General features: G+C 39.8%; 1 protein-coding gene across 3 annotated transcripts; it reads left to right on the top strand.

The window, feature by feature from the left end:
- The first annotated feature begins 2,052 nt into the window (after positions 1-2,052).
- Positions 2,053-14,501, top strand: otulinb (OTU deubiquitinase with linear linkage specificity b). 3 transcript variants are annotated; one of them, XM_083541799.1, is made up of 9 exons: positions 2,053-2,117; positions 3,316-3,508; positions 4,438-4,635; positions 4,774-4,844; positions 6,177-6,289; positions 6,949-7,092; positions 8,162-8,272; positions 12,462-12,731; positions 13,195-14,501. In XM_083541799.1, the coding sequence occupies exons 2-9, from the start codon at positions 3,372-3,374 to the stop codon at positions 13,462-13,464; spliced, it is 1,314 nt and encodes a 437-aa protein (XP_083397925.1). In that variant the 5' UTR covers positions 2,053-2,117; positions 3,316-3,371; the 3' UTR covers positions 13,465-14,501. The 3 variants fall into 3 exon arrangements, with proteins under 3 accessions (XP_083397925.1, XP_083397926.1, XP_083397924.1); XM_083541800.1 differs by lacking the exons at positions 2,053-2,117; positions 13,195-14,501 and adding exons at positions 2,807-3,106; positions 12,828-13,085 and having other exon boundaries at positions 12,462-12,790; XM_083541798.1 differs by lacking the exon at positions 2,053-2,117 and adding an exon at positions 2,809-3,106.
- The last annotated feature ends 8,348 nt before the right edge of the window (positions 14,502-22,849 follow it).

Here is a 22,849-nt window from a genome sequence, read left to right as displayed (position 1 = left end):
TTTTTCGTCTTGAAACTCTGCCATGCAGACCATTTTTGCGCAGTCTCTTTCTTATGGTGGAGTCAAGAACACTGACCTTAACTGAGGCAAGAGAGGCCTGCATTTCTTTGGATGTTGTTTTGGGGTCTTTTGTGACATCTTGAATGAGTCGTCGCTGTGCTCTTGGGGTAATTTTGGTCGGCCGGCCACTCCTGGGAAGGTTTTCCACTGTTTCATGTTTTTTGCCATTAGTGAAAAATGCCTCTCATTGTGGTTCATTGGAGTCCCAAAACTTTAGAAATGCTTTATAACCTTTTCTAGACTGATAGATCTCAATTACTTTCTTTCTCATTTGTTTCTGAATTTCTTTGGCTCTTGGCATGCTGTCTCGCTTTTGAGGATCTTTTGGTCTACTTCACTTTGGCTGGCAGGTCCTATTTAAGAGATTTCTTGATTGTGAACAGGTGTAGCAGTAATCAGGCCTGGGTGTGGTGAGAGAAATTGAACTCAGGTGTGATAAACCACAGTTCACACAGGGCCATGTAGTTTTGGATTTTGATTTCCCTCAATAAAAAACCCTTCATTTAAAAACTGCATGTTGCGTTCACTTGTGTTATCTTTTACTAATATTTAAATTTGTTTGATTATCTAAAACATTAAAGTGTGACCAACATGCAAAAAAATAAGAAATCAGGACACGTTTTCACACCAATGTAACCCTGCTAAAAAGAGAGGAGCATTCAGGGTTTTATCGTAGTGCCAACAGAACAAAGCAAACTGGCCTCACAGGTTACCAGGAGCTGAGCCAAAGCTTCTACTTTCTCTGATTTTCAAAAAAGCTATGACAGAAACATATAAAATACATGTCAAATTTCTTGTTGTTTTATTTTATAGGCCACAAGCTGCTGTGGGGAGAAGCAATCCTTACCCAGTCAGAAATCAATCTTTTTCTCTTATTTCTGCCCGAAATCTCTGAACACTCAATTGTAGTCAGGACCACAGTCCTGCTGAATTGCTCTAAAGTTTATGGTTTTAGAGTCTTAACCATTCAGGCTATATCATGCTACATACTCCAATGCCAAAAAAAATTATCCTTATCAGTTTTTATCCTTAAGCCTGTCCAATTTTACTCCCCAAAAGAGCTGTCCAGAAGAATGCAAATGCTAAATGCATTTTCTTGTTGGAAATAATTGGCTTTCATCCTTTTCTTAAATAATTCCTTAAAGACCCCTTCCACAACAAATACATTCATCTTTAATTCCAGGCACTCACATACAAGTGCAGAGTGTTATTAATATTCAAATAAATTAACAACCAAATATTAACTAAGGTGGGAGACACAGCTTTAATATATGGACTAATTAGTTAACCAGATGAAGAAATAAAAAAGAGAGTAATGATGTCCTCTGGTGTTCAGGAGAATATCAACACTATCAATATTATAGTGCCCTATAATATTATTAGTCCGATAAAAGAAGTGAACACACACACAACACTGTCGAAAGGGCAAAAAAAAAAACCATCTATTTTTGGCATTCATCAACAGCGAAAGAATATTATACTGCTTTTTTAAAGAAAACAAAAATCTTTTGAATAAAGTTATTTGAGATCATGATAGCCAATTATTTATTCTAGCCAAACTGAAATGAAGATGGCACAAATGTGAAAAAAAGGAAGCAAGAAAAAGGCCCAAGAAAAAAGGTGAGTAAGTAGTAGTACCTAACAGCTGTATATATATGATTGGATATTGTAACAGAGACTCAGAATTGTTTTCCCTTCAAATGGCTGACTGCAGGACAATTTTAACCCCATCTATTCCCATGTTGTTGTTGTTTTGCAGTGACTCTATATGTTATTTGGTGATAAATATAAAGACAGGTTAAGTTTCATGAGCATGCTTGTATTTACTAACTTATGTTGTAAACCTGAAGGCCTTGACAGATCTGTAGCAAACGACTTTTTGTTCTGCTCTAGATTGCGCAAACACAACCTTTGGAAAATAGTTTTTTGCAGTTTTCCCCTGGTATGTTGATAATTTTGAAGTTTAAACTAACTTTTTGTACTCATAACTAGGAACCTAAAACGAGTGAAACACCAAGGCAGCTAACACTAGCTACATTTCAGAAAAATTCAGAAGGGTAATCTATGCTTTATTGATAATTTTAGCTATAAATGCAGACAGAAAATGGACCATCTTTCTTTATGGTGTAGACACAGCAACCTGGAATTTAACACCAGTAAGACAGTAAAAGTGAAGGTTGACTAAAAAACCTACAGGCTCCTCTGTCACCACTCTCTGTTCTAGGTTGTACTGACTCCTTCAAGTTTCCTGGCATGATCATCTGCAGAGACTGGAAGTGGGAGACAAACACCATTAACATAACTAAGAAAGCCCACCAACGGATGTACTTTCTTTGCCAACTAAGAAAGCACCACCTGCCCAAGGATCTGCTGTGCACACTTTACAGGGCCACCACTGTGAGCCCAACACTGCTGTATAATGCCTGTATGTTAATTGTGCACTGTTGGTTTACACTAAACTGAATACAAATTAATTGTATGCGCAGGTCTATTTGGCCAATAAAACTGATTCTGATTCTAGCCAGCATGCAGTAACTTTGTCAGTTATCTATGGCTCAAACATCGATTATTGTTTCCTGACAACAGTGAACGCAATATATATCTAAAATTGCTGTTAATGTGATATTTTACAGAATCATGCCATTCTCTTCATTTGCCGTGTCAATAGCATAACATCTACTGCGCATGCGCCCGCTCGAAGGGCTGCATTGCGCATGCTCCGACTTTAAGCACCCTACCGCTCAGAGGCTTGCTCCAATATTTTCAATATGGCGACACCCACTTTGGCCAGAAATGCGGTTTAAAAAGCACATACTGGTAGTAAATGGCGCCATGGTGTCCACTCATATGTATATATACACATCTCGACCAAAAGAAAAAACTTCAAAAGTGCAGGACGGGAGAAATGGCGCTCACAGTATATACATTACGAGTTCGTAGAGACTACAATTCCCGACATGCCCTATAAACAGGAAGCGACTGTTTAATTTGCGGTGATTAGCAACTTTACGTAAAATTTATCTTTCGTAGAAACTTAACCTATAAGGTAAACTAGCATTTCAAAGAATCGATTGTGAAGCTGTATGTATTTCCTTTGACCTCCTCATGGTTTGTCATGTACTCGCGAACTAGCTTATCTTGCTAAAAGCTTCAACATAAATACACAGAACTCTCCCATTTTGCGGAAGTACGGCTGAAAGCTTTGCTGGATATAAAGCGCTTGTTGTGAGTGCTTGTTTGCCGCATTGTGTTCAGGTTTGTGCAGCTGCTGCTTGGAAAAGGTGCGGAAGAGATGCTGTGTGCTCCTCAACATGCGTCCCACTGAACCAGGGCTGAGAGATGGACGCAGTCGCAAGACCAACAAACCCAAACCCACACGGGGAACTGTGAAGCAGTGCCCCGACACTCCTGAATCCTGCAGCGAGAGCAAAAAATCCAAGAAAGTAGAGTAAGTGATCCATGAGGTCATGTTATTGTTTGTTTGTTTGTTGTTTTCACTGTGTGGGCGACAATATTTACGTGCACACGTATCAGCCATAACATGAAACCCCAGTTATTAACATTGAATATTCCATAACATTGGCACTAGACAAGGGTTGGGATATTAGGCAGCAAGTAAAGAGTCAGTTGTCAAAGTTGAAGTTAAGGATCCGAGAGATTTCCATAATGAACCTGACTGGGTTTTGGAGTATCAGTTTAGTTTGGTACCTACAAAATTGTTCATTGATGCACGTGAGGGTCATCCCATTTGGTCAGATCCTACAAAAAAAAAAAAAAAAAAAAAACACAAATGGCTGAAGTGTTGGCTACAATATAAAGGTGTCAGAATACAGTTCATCACAGCTTGTGTTGAGAGATGGGTCATAATGCATGTGGCAACCTTTCAGTTGGCATGTGAGCATCAGGTTTCGATTAGGATTCATGTGTGTGTGTGTGTGTGTGTGTGTGTCAGTCACTTGCCTTGGAGGGTGACCAGGATGCACTAGGGGAAGGTGGCAAGCTGGCAGAGAGAGTGTGTAAAGCACTGGGCGATATTTTGCTTAAACTATGCTGCAGACTAAAAACTGTTCTTCATTGAAAGAATATTCCAGAATATTCAGTCGTATATTGCATCCTCGAAGAGTTCAGTGTGTGCATAATCAGATCGTGCATCTGTGTAATGTGCTGAACAAGCAAGTTTGATCGGTGGCAGCCTTTTCTTTTTTTTTTGTTTTTTACGTCGTCTTGCTAGATACCACAGCGCGCTTTCAGAGGTCTTATGAAGTCTTTTGGCAGCAACGGGAGCACAATTTTCGACAGATTTTAATGTATAATGGCTGTTGTATATGTGGATTAAAAACTGATTTTAGCAATAATGCGTCAATTCCTATTCTCTAGAGCATCTCACAAGAAGCCCGTTCGAACCGTTCCAGCTGCTGCCGGTGAAAAGAATGCTTGTCCATCTAAACATGGAAAAAGCAGAGAGATGACTTCCAGTATTCAAGCAGCTCCTCAAGAAGTATTAAAGTTTTCAAATCAAGACAATCATCTGTCCAAGCAACGTCCTGAGATGGCAGCAGCGTCAGAGGATAACAGGTGCTGCACTTCTCAATAGGTCAAACTAGTCAGAATAATAACATGAGCCAGACGGTACACGGTTTTATATTGTTCAAAGTTCAAACAGTTTTTTTTTCTTCTTCATGTTTTTGACCACACTTCCCTTTTCTTTTCCAGTGAGGAAGATTTGTACAGGGGAGCAGATGAAATAGAACTGGAAAGACAGGAGAAGCAGCTTTCCAATGCAGGTATTAAAGCAAATATATATACTGTATTTCTATTAATATATTTTGAAGAGTCATAGTTCGCACACGCTAATTCTGGGTTACACTCAACATCCACTTAATAAAAGCACTTGTACACCTGTATGTGCAGTTATGAAATCAGCCAATCACATGGAAGATATCCTGCAGGTCAAGTGCTTCAGAATGTTCACATCAAATATCCTAATGGGGGAAAAAGTGTGATCTCTGTTCCTTTAACCATGGCATGTTTGGTGGTGCCTGATGGGCAAGTTTGAGTTACCAGTACAAAATATCAAACCTTAAATTGGAGGAGCTACAACAGCAGAAAACTACACTGGGATCCACTACTGCCAGTCAGGAATCATGGGCATAGGCTTACCCTAACACCTTCAATCTTTTCCCATGACGGCATCGGATTCTTGTTTTTGTAACCTGCTGGGGTCTGCTACGGAAGTCCTAAGAGGCCATGCATTATAATGTTTTTTGACTCGTTTTCTCGTGATCTTGACATAATAAACATTGTTTCCTTCGTGATCAGTACTTTTCCTGTGTATTCGGCATAAGTACATGTTCTACCGGCAGCAACTAGAACATTCCTCTTGAGGAGTAATGATTTTTTTCTGTGTGTTAAGCATAATCTTCTAGAGGCAGCATCATGGATGACAACCAAAACTATTTGTCCATAACCACACACCCGTGGCCACAAAAGGTCATGGTTATGAATATACAGAAAAATGAAGCAGTGGATCACGAGGAAGCAATGATTATATCAAGATCACAAAAAAAAACAAAAAAACGTGATCACGAGAAAACAAGAAAGAAAAAAATCGTAGGACTTTCGTAGGTCTGCTCAATTACCTCGAGGATAGCTATTTAGCGAATTCTGGGATGCTTTTTTGTTCAACACGGGTATAAAGAGTGCGTATTTGAGTTACGTTAGACTTCCAGTCAGCTCAAACCATTTGGTCATTTTCCTTTGATCTATCTTCTCAACAAGATGTTTCTCCCTGTAGACTGCACACAGGAAGTGTATTGTTTTTTGCACCATTCTGTGTAAAATCCCAAGAGATCAGCAAGTTCAGAACTTTTGGCTCCCAAAAACCGTGCCACTGTTAAGGTACAAGGGATCACACTTCGCCATTCTGATGTTTGATGTGAACATTAACTCATGATCTTGATTTGTATCTGGATGTTTGGATGGTCATATAACTGATGGCCATTTACAGGCATTTCTAACAAAATAGACTTCTATCTATTTTAATACTTATTGCTGTGAAAGATGATTATTTGTAGTGTGAAATTGTTGCTTTCAGGGTCATTTATTTATTATTCTAGCTTCACTGCCTATTTCCGAAGACCTGAGCAGTGTGTCAGCTCCTGAGGGTCTGCTCTCCTATAGTCAGAGAGAATGGAAAGGAAACACCACGAAAAGTAACCTTATCAGAAAGGTACACTTTCCTGGATTTTGTACAGATGCTTGAAAATGGTGAAATCCTTCATTTCTGTGTTTGTTTGTTTTTTTTTTTCCCCCTCAACAAGTGTGTTTGTAATAACTGTAGAATGCAGCAGTATTTCATAGTTTCATGGGTAATGGGTTATAAAACTATTACCCAAAATTATAGAAAGTTGGAACCTGTTGCAGCATGTGCACACCACAAAGCTCCTCGGTTGGAGTGGAAGATCTTGAGCGGCCTACTACAGAGCTCTGACCTCAATCTTGCTACACACTTCGGGGAAAGCTGAAAGTCTTCACCCTACATAAGTACTTGACTTTACTTGACTCTTGTGGCTGGATGAGCAGGAATCTCCACAAGCACACTCCAACATCTTGAAGAACGTCTTGCCAGAAGAGAGGGGGTTATTGTAAGCCAATGAAAACTAAATGTGGAACGGGTGTCCGCAAACCTTTGTCCATACAGTGTAACTGTAGGCACAACAAAATAAAATATGCAATAATTGCCCATAGCTAAACAGATGTTATATTTAATTCATTTTGGATACAGGTCTTGTTACATGAAATACAATATTGAGTGACTTAATGATTTTCCCCCTTTTGCAATGCCTCCAAGGATCCGTAGGAGTTACTCTAAGTTCTTTTTTTCTTTAGGGCTATGAAGCAATAGCTCAAAACTTTGAAAGTCTGCGCATAGTACGTGGCGACAACTACTGTGCACTGAGGGCAACCCTGTTTCAGCTCCTCAACCAGTCTAACAAAGTCTGTACCTGGCTGCAAGATGCTGAAATTGCTCAGGTTTGCCTTTAGTGCTCTTCAAGACACCAAATATATTGAAATTTTATAGATAACACTTTATTATCTATTTTGGACTATGATGTTTGCGGATGATATTGTGATTTGTAGTGAGAGTAGGGAGCAGGTTGAGAAGAGCCTGGAGAGGTGAAGGTACACGCTGGAGAGAAGGGGAATGAAAGTCAGTAGGAGTAAGACAGAGTACATGTGTGTGAATGAGAGGGAGGGCAGTGGAGTGGTGCGGTTGCAAGGAGCAGAGGTGGAGAAGGTGGAGGAGTTCAGATACCTGGGGTCAACAGTGCAAAGTAATGGAGTGTTAAAGAAGTGAAGAAAAGAGTGCAGGCAGGGTGGAGTGGGTGGAGAAGAGTGACAGGAGTGATTTGTGATAGAAGAGTATCTGCGAGAATGAAAGGGAAAGTTTATAGGACTGTGGTGAGACCTGCGATGTTGTATGGTTTAGTGACAGTGGCATCGACTAAAAGACAGGAGGTGGAGCTGGAGGTAGCAGAGCCGAAGATGTTGAGGTTTTCGTTGGGAGTGATGAGGATGGACAGGATTAGAAATGAGTTTATTAGAGGGACAGCGCATGTAGGACGTTTTGAAGTCAAGGTGAGGGATCCGAGATTGAGATAGTTTGGACATGTGCAGAGGAGGGATATATCGGTAGGAGAATGAGGAAAAGACAAAGACCAAGGAGGAGGTGGATGTGGTGAGGGAAGACATGTAGGTAGTTGGGGTGAAAGAGGCGGATGTAGGGGATGTAGTATGGAGACGGATGATCCGCTCTGACGACCCCTAATGGGAGCAGCCGAAAGAAGAAGACTTTATTATCCATTTAATAGATAGCATTTTATCTATATATTTTTTTCTAATGTTCTGTCCACCCGAGTTTAAATTATGTGTATCTATGCAATTATCTATGGTTATTATTGATATAGTAAGATTGTTATAATGCCACTAATAATAACAAGATATTCCAAGATTATTTATTTATTTATTTATTTATTTATTTATTTTATATTTATGGTAACTAAGATGACTTAGCTGTGTTTTTTTCTGTGATTCAACACAGATGTCGTGTGTGCAAGATCTAGTGGAAGAATGGCTGTTTCCTTTTGGGCGCAGCGGTGAAGGCAGCGCAGTAGAACAGTTGGAACACTGTCTGTTGCTCCTGAAACTGAGGGTAACACTTATAAATTTTTTATAATAAATTTTTTCACAGCACGTAGTTAATGTCTTTTCCAAAAGAGTATCTTTTTGAAAGGTTCTCCAAACGTTTTGCATTTGGAGATTCTTTGAGCAATTATTGCGTATGTGTGTATTGTAGTTCTGTAAACTCCAGATAAGTACAAGAGGAAGTGTCTATGACTTGATCCTTCCAATTTCCAATGAACGTTTCATGCAGGCATCACTAGATTTGAAGGAACTATGGTGGTCATACAGTGTCCTTAGAAAGAGTGGTAATGTTAACCATGTAGAGTTTGGAAAATGTGCATGCTTTTGCACAAGTCACTGCAGCCCAGACCACTAAAGCTGACTGTAGCAATCTAAATCAGGGATGGGCAACTTTCATAGTGGTGAGGGCCAGCATGTTTTCTCTTTCACACTAGGGGGGCAGATTATTTTCTTTTTAAATCTGACACGAGAGCGGTTCTGGCATCACAGGTGAAGCTTTTATATTTTTCCTTGTGAAAAGTGGTGTAATGTCGTTTCAACACTCGGTACATTCTGTAAAAAGTGTTTATAGTCTTGCCTGCAAAACATGGATTTCACTGTCAATTTTTCTTTAATTTATACTCCTTTTGGTGAACGTTCTCAATAGCGTGCATATCCTACTATGTTTTAATTACTATGGTAAACAGGAGAAACTAGCACACACTCCTGGTTGAAGAATTAACATCCTAATATGAAGGCAGTCTTTAAGTTTTTTTAACAACATGGTCCTGCAGGCTGAATTTAAAGATACTGCTGGCCGTATCCGCCAGTTACCAGCCCTGATGTAAATGGAGGTTACATACAGCTAAATGTAGCACTAAATGCAAGAATGGCAACCAATGGCAAATATACACAGTTTAATAATGGATTCTTTATACAAATATAATGCATGTAAAGTTGGTCATATTTTTAGTCTGCAATTTAGACCTTTTTTTTTCCTGTTTACCAAAAAGTCCAATGATATTGGAGCGGTGAATTACAGGCCGTGTTTCGATAAATGCACGGATAATAAACTGATTTGCGAAGTAGAGCATTTACCCGGACACTGAGGTGGTAGGTGAATCCCTCTTGCCCCTATCTGTTGGGGTTGTATTCACATTCTAACCACAGTGCTGTTGCTTGCAGTGATGACTTCTATAGTCACTAACAGTGTAAATTATGTAGACCTGCCGTCAGTATAGAGAAGTCAGAATAGTTAATCGGTAATCGGACAATGCACTCTATCCAAGCAGTGATGAAAACAGTTCTATTTGAGGGCTAAACACTATATAGGCCCGTGTGTATGTAGCAGTACCCAATAGTATTGAATTCGATAGTGATTTTTGGATTGCAGGATCAAAGTTTTAGCCAGCAACGTATCCTCAATGTCCTACAGGGAACTGCTCAAGGGAGAAAGTTACTTTGGGAGGAAGCCAGCCTAACCCTCCAGCAGTGAAGGTGCCAAGGTCTTATTGGCCATCTTGGGCTAATCCAAGAACAGTTGGAAAGGGCTAGCAGTTAGTCATTAAAAAGGTTTCCCAGTTGTGAGATACAATATAAAGATACCAGAAACACTTGACGTTTGTACAATGTGAATAATTCACCCATTGCACCATTGTTGCCTTGGACCAAGGAAAACATCAGGTCTAGAATGAACACACTTGGTTCTGTTTGATTGATGTGTACCCCTGAGGCAACACATCACTCCAAGCGGTGTTCATGGTCATTATCTCTCCAATTAGGCCAATGTTCCCAAATGGACTACTTGGACTTCTTGAAGTGTCATGAATTTTCATTGAGTCAATAGGCCTTCTCTTTTAATTGGAAAATAACTCATTCTTTGTGGTATTTGGGGTCAAGTCATAGCTTCAGCGAACTAAGCAGGATCACTTTTAAGATTACCAGCAAAATCTGATTTGCAGGATATCATTATCTGTAAAAAAAAAAAAAAAAGTAGCTTGATGGAGTGAATAACATTTTCCGGCAATGTGTGCAAATGCCAGTGAACTGTGTAGCCTGTTAAGAAGTTAGCTTACTTAGAGAATGGTTATTATAATGGAGGTGATGCCAGACATGTCCCTTTCTACAAAGTCTAAGAGGAGCTTTGTGGACATTAAAATTGTTCCTCCTGGATTACTCTCTCAAACATATTGACACTCATATTATAGGTATGCCATCAGTATGTTTGTGCTCAGTTTTGGCATATGGCCAAATCCAAATGACTTGTAATTCGAATGTGTGCTGTGGAGTTTGTGTGTTTGTGAGTTCAGGTCTGTTTGTGTGTTTGTAAGCTGTTAATAAAGCCTTATAGTGTGGCACAGTTCTGAAAGCTGCATTATGAAATGCTGCTGTTGACACCACCATAACTAGTCTGTGCCAGAACGGAGCCCATTGTCAAACCATTAATGAAAATTGATTTGTAAATGTTAAATTTATCTTAACTTGTAGGTCACTATCAATATGAAAGAATCTCCAAGATGCAGCCATTGACCTAACTCAGAAATCTGATTCCGAGAACCCAGTCAATTAGCACTTTGTTATTAAACTACTTTTGTGTGTACGATACTGTCTGCCTCAGGTTCAGTGAGGGGAAAAAATTGCTTGATCCCCTGCTAATTTTGTTCGGTTTCCCACTGACAAAGAAATGATCAGTCTATAATTTTAATGGTAGGTTTATTTGAACAGTGAACAACAGAATACAAACAGAAAAATACACTTAAAAAAAGTTATAAATCGCTTTGCATTTTAATGAGCGAAATAAGTATTTGACCCTCTATCAGTCAGCAGGATTTCTGGCTTTTATACAGGTAACAAGCTGAGATTAGGAGCACTCCCTTTAATCTCAGCTGGGCTACAAGACCATTGCCGAGCATCTTGGTGCGAAGGTGACAACAGTTGCTGCGATTTATGTACCATCAAATCTTGGGAGCCTCCAGGTCAATGAAAATGGGGCGTGAATGGGTATTCCACAATGACCCAAGTGTCGAGAAGAAGCACATTTAAGGTTCTGAAGTTGCCTAGCCAGTCTCCAGACCTTAATCCCATTACAGATCTGTGGAGGGAGTTGAAACCTTAATAACTTGGAGAGGATCTGCAAAGAGGAGTGGGACAAAATCCCTTCTGAGATGTGTACAAACCTGGTGGCCAACCACAAGAAACGTCTGACCTCTGTGATTGCCAACAAGGGTTTTACCACAAAGTATTGTCATGTTTTGAGAAGGGGTCAAATACTTTACTCATTAAAAGGCAAATCAATTTATAAACCATTTTAAATGTGTTTTTTGGATTTCTTTTGTTGTTATTTTTCTGCTGTAAGAGCATTTGTGGTCCATGTACCTCCTGGTTATTCATTTTCATTTTAGAAAGTGAATTTGTTTCCTCATACTCACCCACCAAGTTCTCCGAATTTGGTGGAAGATGTAACGTTTTTTTGCCATATTTAAAATCATATTAAGGTGAGTTTCCAAGGCCATTCTGGCTTACCTTTTTGATCGTCTAATTTTGGTGCGTTCCGTTGGTTGCATAAAAACTTCCTGTGTCATAAATTAAAATTGTCATTATTTTCTGCTTTAGTTTTCCTTAGATTTTCTTTTCCATGCATCCACAAAGAAGAGAAAATGACTTGGTTTTTTTTTTTTTTGTAGTTTTGGTTCTGGAGTATTTCAACAACAACAAAAAAGAATAATGCAAATTTATCATTTATTTTTTTTAATTCTTTCTAAAATGAAAATTTAATGACCAGAAGGTCCACAGACCATTTCTGTATGTTGCATTGAGCAGGGCATGTGCCATTTCCATAATTGAAAGATAAGTACTGAGAGAGGATCATATTTCGACAGGAGTGAAATAATTAGTGGTAGCTGCCACTCGGTCCCCTTCTACTCTGAGTGCCTGAAGCTTAAGGGTGTGTTGATGCTCTTCCTTATACACTAATCAGAAACTTTGAATACATGAGTACATACGGCAGTGTTAAAAAAAAAAAAAAAAAAAAAAAACGATCCCACTGTAATACAAACATCGAGCTAAGGTATCGTGAATTGGTTGGCAGACAAACAATGTATTCACTGAACACTCCTATGAAACATGATGAATAAAATATAGTGAGGATCGACATGGTCAGTAAGTGACTAACCCACACACCCGAGTGACTAATATTTCTCTCTTTCACATTCCCACAGTGGCAGGAGGCGGTGCAGTGCGAGAGTCCAACGGAGCGGGAGCGTTTCTGCCAGCAACTGTTTGTGGGGGGACATGACGAATATGAGCTGCTGGAGGCCCTGAAATTCTTGATGCTGAAGACGGTCATTCAGCTGCACTCTGACATGCAGAAGGGTTTCAGTGTACCTGAGTTCTGCTGGTTGCTTTTTGCCCGGGACACCTCTAATTGTCCCAGGAGCTTCCTCATTAATCACCTCAGACATGTGGGTTTCAGCGGTGGTCTGGAACAGGTGAGAAATTCAGTGACGCTTTAAAACCTGAGAAGTGACATTCTGAAAAGAAAGTAAAGGTGATTGCTTGCATGTGTATGATAAGCTACCATAAAGGAAATCATAGCTCCATAGTTAAGGCTCTGGGTTACTAATCAGAAGGTTGGGGGTTTAAGCCCCAGTATTGCCAACTGCTATTCTTGGGCCTTTGAGCAAGCCCCTTAATCTTCTGAGCTCCAGGGGGCTGTATCATGGCTGACCCTACACTCTGATCAGAGCTCCCTTAAAGAAAGTGACGAGTATAAAACTCTTTTAGCTTCATGAGCTGTTATAGCAGTGTAAAGTGAAATAAATTGAAAAATATGCATCTAGAAACATATTTTATATTTATTCCATTCATTCCATCATGCCATTCCAGCTACATGCACATTAGTCACTTAGCGAAAGGATAGAAGTCACAAGCCACCTTTCCTGTCTGCCGCAGGTGGAGATGTTTCTGCTCGGCTACTCCCTCCAGCATACGCTTCAAGCCTTTCGTCTTTACAAGACAGGCACTGAAGAGTTTATCACCTACTACCCAGATGACCACAGAACAGAGTGGCCTTGCCTTAGCCTGCTCACGGAAGACGATCGACACTATAACGTGCCAGTGCCTAAACAGTCCACACAACAACAGTCAACAAAACACGACAAGCCATTCAGGCCCAAATGGAATTTACCTTCAAGTGGACCAAGAAACAACACATTTCTGTAGCGAAAATCTGCAAAAGCAGCCAATGCAATGTGATATTAGTGTACATAATTGGGATAACAGTACAATGAGTGCAATCGACGTATTTCACGATCAATGACTGCAGTCAGGGAAAGGTCGACTACGAGTAGCGATGTTTTAATGATATTAATAAGAGAAACTTTATCATCTTTGTACTATACTAGTCAATTCGAAACATTTCAAGCTGGCTTTCTCACTCATCGGCAGTCAGGGATATAATTAAGACAAAACCATGCTAACGTAGCTCGCCGATACAATTCATTTTTTTTTTTCCCAATCAGCTAGCTAATGTTATACAAAACGAGCCTGTGCATGCGAGCCGTTAGCAGAGCCGATTAAAATGACGAGTGACGGCCGTGATTTTTAATCCAGTTCACAGCATTTCAATTCTGATTTTTTCCGTTCACACCTTTCAATTGACACTTATTCCGTTAGTTGATGAAGAGACTAAATCGATTGTGTTTATCAGGAACTTAATTATCCCAATAATAACTGAGAACCGAATGCTGGAATTCAGAAAACATAAAGTCCACTGTTGCTGTTTCTCCTGTCAGAAGCTCATGTGGAAGAGCACTGCAGTATCTGTACTGTTGTCTGTGGGGGCCAAAAAGACATGTACTTATGTACTACTAAAACTGAGGTATTAACTGGGAGTGTGCATGCAAAAAGGTTTTTATATTAAGCAGTATCTTATAAACTAATCCAACTGACCCTCTGTTAATTCTCTACCCATCTGCTTGGCACCCCTTCACCAAACGTACCCATTTAATCCCTGTATATATATTTGCTACAGTTTCTACTTTATGCAAGTGATTTGTGAATGTTTTTGCATTCACAACCATCATTTCCTTCTGCTTTGTTTATACAATTCATTGCAGTAATGCGATAAACAGTTTATTAGACACAGGTTTCAGCTTTAAATTAATTATTACACACAAATTCCTAGATTGTTGTGCGTGTACCTAAACAATTTACTTAATTTTATTGAAATTAGAATTGGGAAGTGCAATTTTGGGTCATTGCTTGTATATGGGGTTGTTTTTTTTTTTCATTAAATGAAACAGCAGAAAATTCGATAATGATTTTCTTTTTAAATATAAAGTATGTTTATTTCATTAACTATTTCATCTTGTTTTGTTTTCCATCTGTTTGCTAAAATATGATGCAAAAAAATTAACCAAGAAGTACAAATGTAACTCAGATCTGTTTTTTATATATATATATATATATATATATATATATATATATATATATATATATATATATATATATATATATATATATATATAAAAATAATATTTAAACACACTTTTGAAGATTGCATTTTCCTCAGGCAAGACAATAAAATGTCTAACTGGCAAAAAAGTTTTCTTTGTCATGTCGAGTTCCATCCACACGAGGGCGTGAGTGTATTTTGGAGAGGAAGTATTGAAATTACAATTTAGGTTTAAAGAGCCAATATCTTTTTTGTTTGTTTATTTTTCTTAGTAGTACAAAAATCCTGTACAACACACATATACTGTGAAAAATTTAAAAACAAATTATTTTTTAGCCATGGCTACAGCACAATAGCATTTTGTAGTTCAGAAAAACTCAAATGTTTGGAAATTGCATCTCAAGTGGTTGTTTTTATTGATTTGGGTACATTTCATAATGCCTCTTAACACTGCCCCATTTCAATCTGGAAAAAAAACAGGTCTGTAATTGGCACACAGCACATCATGATAATTCTGCTTAACTAAAAAAAACAGCTAAGGATTACAAAAGAACGCAGTAAAACCAGAAAAAATTACCTGTGCTTTTTAAAGATGGAGTGGTTTAATGTTGGAGAAGGAGATGAAGCTGGATGCAGAACTCGAATTGCATTTTACAGAATGAATCAAGAGCACTGAGTATATTCGCATTTCAGTGTCTAGAAAACCAGATTAATGACCATTCTTATAAAGCAATGTTACCAGAATTTCATGCATTTATAATGTTCTAATTTGTCTTTTAATGGGATTGCAGGTTTGTCTTATCACTAATAGTACCATCACCAGACCTTTTCAGTTTGCTATAAAAACAGCAGGATGAAATCATTTTTTTCCTCATAAATCTGTAGCATTTGTGTGTGTCTAGTCTTAGAACTAGCCTTGGCATTGCCAGGTTTTTGCTAATGTTAACTCCAGTGTATATGTGTGAATAAGTGGTGAGAAAGTAACCTGATTTTTGAAGAAGCAATCAAACAATTATATGCTTCCAGCTAAACTGAGAATGTATTTAATCAAGCCACCTATAAATAGTGCTGCCTCAGCAAAATAGATCAGAACCGAAACAGAACATAAAACTCATCAAATATATTCCAACTATGTGTGACATTGCAAATACAGGGAATATCCAGTGTAATCTGTTTTGACACAATTTGTCTAAAACTTAATAATGTAGGTAGCCAATTCAATTCATTTTTAAATTAAAAGAGATCAGCTAGTTAACGAAAAAAAAAAAAAAAAGCCTAGTAGCCTATGTGCATGCAATATGTTAGAGGAGTTAAATGAGATGTTGAGTGACAGCTGTGGTTAAGTCTAATTCACATAATTGTATTTCAGATTCCAATTGATTAGATTTTTTCTTTCACATCGAGCTTTTTAATCCATTTTCTGCTTCCAGCTAAACTGCAAAAGTAGTTAATCACCTCAATCAGTTAACAACCTCACTTGGGATCTTAATAAGATCTGTGGAACATAATCCAAATCATGTCAAGTTGGATTCATTTAAATAAAACAAATCTGTGTTGATTGTTGTGGGATAATGTTAATATGTACTTTGCGACTATAAGCTGCTACTTTTTTCCCACGTTTTGAACCCCACGGCTTAAACAACGAAGCGGCTAATTTATGAATTTTTCCTGGGTTTTTCCCGGCTTCACAAACTTCAAGCCAAAAAACTAAGCCCCATAACATTATAACAATGAAATTGCCGAACGGGCATGAAAAAATGCACTTCACCTGTGTTCTGAGCTGCACGGCATCGGGATAAAAAATTTCACCGATGGTGATTTTTAAACGCACGACGATGCCAAAAGATAAACTCCCGAGAGAAATAGTTGTGAAAGGAAGGAACAATGACTTTCTTGGTCGGCTACTGTTTAGATACAAGCCGTTGTAGCGCGTTGAGTCTGGGTAAAGGAAGAGCTCGCTAACTCCAGTTGCAACAGAAATCATATAAGCACAGACAGGTTTCCAAAACTCGTGCTTTTTTATTTTTCTTGGCAACAGCGTTACGCGTTAGTCAAAGAAACTTAGAAATGAGCATCAGAAAATAATAAGGACATATTCCTCGGTCTTGCACACATGCAGTAATACCAGAAGAATGCGGCGGCAGGCAATTCCCAAAATGCCGCTCTGCTCTTGAAGGAGCCAAAACAAATTTCACCCGTTACACCGTGTAACAGGCACTGTCTTTCATTAAAGCCTGTGTAAAGTTCATTAGTTTCAGTGTAGACAGGTGCGGCTTATTTATGTTCAAAATAAAGATCTTTGTCAAATTCAGTGGGTGCGGCTTATATTTGGGTGCGCTTAATAGTCTGGAAATTACGGTAGTTATATAAATTTTTGTGTGTGCTGACCTAGAATAAACTTTTCGTATGCTTCTGTTGACCGTACCCTGAACTATCTTTTTGTGGCCTGTCTCTTCTGTTCACACACACACGCACCTAGCAGCCCACCCCCCTTCCTCTCCTTCTCTCCGGAAGTATATCTTCATGTGTGAGACAATAAAGCTTTGAAACTTCTCTCTGAAAGCTGACTAATGTGTTTCATTGAGACTTCCCCAAGTACTTGTGGGAGAGCAGAGATCGAGAGGAAAAGCTGAATTCAGTGAATCTGTTCAGGCGACAAAGGATAGGTATAATTCCTTAAAGTTTTTTGGGGGCTCGTCTGGGATATCAGTGTTCTGGTAAGTGCCAATTTGGTATCTGGTCATACCATTGAAAGTGTAGGCACTCACCTCGTCACAATAACTGAGACTTTGAAATGTTATTAAACCGCCTTATCTATCTCGATTTCTGGCCTCCAAACTTTGTATTTAATATTGTCAGACAGTTGTACCTATATTGGATCATGGGTAATTCTGGAACAGAATATTCTAAACCAGATACTGAGGAAGCCCCTCGGGACTGGGTAAATCATTGTGGTCTTACCTTTTATACTACCCCCTGGCTAGACAATTTAGCAGGGTGGACTGAGCCACAACCTGAATTTTTGTCTTATCCTCGTGGTGGAACCTTCAAACCCTAATACTTGACATCTGCTCATTCTCACATTTTTCTTAAAAAGGGATAAGGGACCCATTTTTGGTCATTCCATTAGCTCTGTGGGTATTGAAGGGGTTGAAGAGGAAACATCGTTTACTTTAACCGTGCTTGTAACCTGTCTTTCCGACACAAAATTTTTTCTGCAGCATCGTTTTGTTTTTATGCCTGATTGTCAGTTTAATCTCTTGGGCCGAGATCTCATGAGTAGGCTGCACATTTCCCTAGCATTTTCGGGCTCTAAACTCACATTTTTAGTTTCTGATTCTGCTCCTCTGTCATATCTATCTGACATGAAAATTAACGACTGTTTTTTCTCAGCAACACAAATTACCACTCCCTTCTTCACTGGAAGAATTACCATCTCTTCTATGGGCGGAGCATAATGACGATGTGAGCCTGGTTCATTGTCCTCCTTATGAGGCTAATCTTAAACATTTGCATCCTGTATTTATCAAACAGTATCCTCTCTCTAATTTAAAGTTCCACCTGTTAATCAGGTTCCCAAACCTGACAGCACTTGGCGCTTCACCCAAGACCTAAGAAAAATAAATGATGTTGTGGTCCCTGTTGCACCTGTTGTACCTGATGTGGCCTTTATTATCGCTTCAATTCCATGCAATCATACGCACTTCTCGGTGATTGACTTGTGTTCTGCCTTTTTCAGCGTTCCTGTAGAAGAGATACCCAGCTATATATCTCAACAAAACCAGGCGATACAGCTCAATTAAAATGAGTGTGTTAGAGAAATAAGAGATTGGATGACCCATAACTTTCTACTATTAAATTCTGATAAGACGGAGATTTTGCTCATCGTCCCAAAAACCAGTATACAGAAGCTCCAGCATCTCAACCTGCATTAAGATGGATGTTCTGTAACTACTAGTTCAACGGTAAAAGACCTGGGAGTTATTTTAGACAGCAACTTGTCTTTCAAAAATCATATCAACCAAGTTACAAAAACAGCCTTCTTTCACCGTAGAAATATTTTTAAGCTAAGAAACATGTTATCTATATCTGATGCAGAGAAGCTCGTCCATGCGTTCATGACCTCCAGAATAGACTATTGTAATGCATTACTAGGTGGATGTCCTGCATCATTAATAAACAAGCTACAGTTAGTTCAGAATGCGGCAGCCAGAGTTCTCAAAAGGTCGAGATCTTGTGAGACCCAATCTTATTGTCCCTACACTGGCTAACTGTCAAGTTTCGAATCGACTACAAACTACTGCTTCTTACTTATAAAATGAGGAAGGGTTCCCCTTTTGAGTCTGGTTCCGTTCAAGGTTTCTTCCTCATAACATCTAAGGGAGTTTTTCCTTGCCACAGTCACCATGGCTGCTCATCAGGGATAAATACACACCATTCACCTTGACTGTTGATTTCTGTAAAGCTGCTTTAAGACAATGTCTGTTGTGAAAAGCGCAATAGAAATAAACTTGACTTGACGCAGGCTCTTTTTGCCTTCACGCACAGGGGACACTTGGATGCGCCTGCCACAAGGATTCATTGACTCCCCGGCGGTCTTCTCTGCCGTGGTAAGGGACCCGCTCTGTGATCTTGCTCTCCTCTCTGATTCTGTTGTCTTACAGTATGCAGATGATTTCCGCAGTCTCCGAGGACCTCTGTGAACAAGCCTCCTTGTGCCTCCTGCGTCATTGGCAAGAAAAGGATTCAAGGCATCCAAAACCAAACTTACCTAGGGTTTGAACTCTCTCAAGGCAGCAAACGGCTCTTTGAAGACCATGTACAGGTCATTCTTAACACAAGGCATCCCTTCACAAAGCATGCTCTCATGGCTTTCTTGGGACTGATTAACTACTGCCGCCAATGGATACCTGACTGCGCTTTTTACGACAAACATCTCAGCTCTGCGATCTCACACAACGATCCTTTGCAGCACGCGCAGAACGTGGACACCCGAGATAAAAGAGGAGTATGAGGCTTTGCGGTCAGCCCTGTGTTCAGCTCCCGCCCTCGGATTTCCGAACTATCATAAGGTTTTTCACCTTTATGCGTGTGAACAGGACGAACTGCCTCTGCTGTCTTGGCGCAGGCGCATGGGGGGGCATGGGACCGTGTGCGTTCCTGTCCAAAACACTTGACACCGTAGCTCAGGTTTACCTGCGTGTCTGCATGCGGTGGCTGCCTGTGCTGTGATGGTTCAAGACGCTGAAAAATTTGTGTTGTCTCATCCTATGATCTTGCACTGTCCACATCAGGTGAAACAGGTCCTTCAGAATTTGCAAACACAACACATGATTGCTCGGAGAAAATCAGGATATGAAACTATCCTTTGCTCTAGCAGTAATTTAGAAATCGAGGCCACTTCCTCCTTCGACACTTTAGGTCATCCTCTTGCTTGTTTGATTAATTAACAGATTTTTTTTGTATAGCTAACTTAAACGGCCTGATAGACTCGATTTTATCTAGATGTTTGATCTGTGCCCAGAATAACGTTGCTAAGAACGCAGCGAAACACGAAAGCCTCCCACTACCCACTGCTCCATTCTCTGAATGGCAGATTGACTTCACTCACATGCCTCCCTGTTGGCCATTTAAGTATCTCCTGTTGATGGTAGATAAATTCTTAAGGTGGGTTGAAGCGTTCCCTTGTCAACGTGAAAACTCTAAGGTCGTTACACGTATCTTAGCCAAAGAGATTATACCAAGATATGGTGTTCCTCAGGTGATTGATTCAGACAAAGGAACACCATTCACTGCGAAGGTAATGCAGGACTTATGTAAATACTTATCCCCGTCATGCTGTTTCCATAATCCCTATCACCCTCAGTCCCCCGGTATCGTACAGAGCACTAACCGGACGATTAAGGACAAACTGACTAAGGCTATGCAAGCCACAGGTAAGAAGAATTGGGTGGATCTCCTACCTGCGGTCCTTGCCGAAATAAGAATGACCCCACGAAAAAATGTACACCTATCACCACACAAAAATTTTTTTGGGCGACCATTTCCAACGCACTGGAGAAAAGGTAAACCAGCAATAGGTACAACTGATCTGGATATGCACATCGCTGAGTATTCTGCTGTTCTGATTAAATCTCTAAAACCTAGACAATTGGGTGAATGAAAATATGAAGGGCCAGCAGAAATAGTCATGATCACATGCACCGGTGTATCCATGCTACCAAAATCAAGAAATGTCTCAATGAAAGTGATCCCTCTTAACTGTGTGTATATGTACCCTGTGTATCACTATTTTTCTTTTTGTTACAGAAGCATAGCCTGTTGAGCTCTCCATGAGTTCTCTAGTAGACGTATATCGGTTCCTGTTCCCCTCTGCGAGGTCCAGTCACAACTCCTCAAACCTTCCTGTGGTGGATCTTCGGGCATCCTCACAACTGCAGGACGTGTCAAAGAAATCTGCGGAGAACAGAAAAACCAACTTCTAATCAATTCAGGAAAGTGACACAACCACTGACCGGTATGGTTCTCATTCTTCTCCTCGCCGTGAGCCTTGGGGTAGGGACACCCGCCCAGGCTCACCCACACGACAACACCTTCTGGCAGTATGCCAATTGGACTGCTTCTTTACATACCAATGAATCATGCTATGTGTGCCAATAACTACCTCAAACTGCGGTTTCTCTTCGGACGTATTTCTTCATGCGTTAGACAATAATTTGTTGGAACTTCTCCCTAAAAGTTGACTCGTGTGTTTCATTGAGCCTTCCCCAAGTACTTGTAGGAGAGCAGAGATCGAGAGGAAAGGCTGAATTCAGGGAATCTGTCCAGGCAACAGAGGATAGGAATAATTCCTTACAATTGTCATCTAGTGATTTTCCAGTTAAAATTGTTCCTGTTTGCATATATTTGTATTTATATTTTTGTTTGCATAAACAGTATTTAGTGTGTTTTAACATGTGGTTTGATGAAGTTAGATTTTTAGTTAAAAGTAAAGCTAGCTGCAAGAATTGTTCCCATTTTAGACCATTTTCGATGTAGTATTTCTCTTAATTTGTAGGTACATTTCTTTACCACCTTGAGCTGCTCTTTATTTTATTTCTTCCCCAAACAGTTACCCCAAAGTTGAGGTATATAATTGTATAGATGTGTTTGGATGTCTTTGGATGGCACTGGACAATGCCCAAATCAAGCTCCATGAAAATATGATTTAGAGGGTTAGAGCAGAAGATCTTGAGGTCCTGCTATAGAGCTCTGACCTCAACCCCACTGAACTTTGGGATGAATTGTTTAACACTACTCGGATAGCGTAATATTATTCTATATAGATGGTAACATTTGTCAACCTAGCACTAAAAAAATATGACACTTAAACCAGAGGTGTGTTTTAGTAGGGTCATTGTATGAATTCATCCCTGAGGGTGCCTGGGTTCATTGAATACTGGAATAATGTGAAATATTGTCTTGCTGTGCCCTATTGTTAACTAAGGTTAACTACAACAATGGCAGTAAATAGGATTAACCTAGTGGAAAGGTCCCCTGGTGGTCTAGTGGTTAAGATGCAGCGCTCTCACTGTTGCGACCCGGGTTCGATCCCCGGTCAGGGAACCATCCCCAGCCACTCTCAGTGCCGGTCCCAAGCCCGGATAAATTGGGGAGGGTTGCGTTAGGAAGGGCATCCAGCGTAAAAACATGTGCCAAATCAAAACGTGCGGAGGATCCGCTGTGGCGACCCCTAACGGGAGAAGCCGAAAGAAAGGACATAAGGAAATACACAAGAAATTACTATATTTATACTTGGAGACACTTTTGGTCTCCAGTGTCAGTGTGTTGTAACAGTCAGAGGTTGGTTTTATAAGTGATAACAGGACCTACTGTTACCTGTGTGCTGTTAAACATGGTGTTATTGGAAAATAATCAACAACACATTGATTATAGGCATGGGAATGTCTGATCTGTACCCAGAATAACATTGCTAAGAGCGCAGCGAAACACGAAAGCCTCCCACTACCCACTGCCAGCAGAAATAGTCGCAATCACACGCGCCGGTGTATTAACTGACCTTTTTCCACAGTGGATCCATGCTACCAGAATGAAAAAATGTCCCACTGGAAAGGATCCCTCTTAATTGTGTGTATATGTACCCTGTGTATC

Source organism: Silurus aristotelis (genome assembly GCF_946808225.1).
Source record: "Silurus aristotelis genome assembly, chromosome: 5".
Taxonomy (NCBI): Eukaryota; Metazoa; Chordata; class Actinopteri; order Siluriformes; family Siluridae; genus Silurus; species Silurus aristotelis.
Note: the sequence above shows the minus strand (reverse complement) of the source record. Positions and strands in the feature narration are given on the sequence as shown.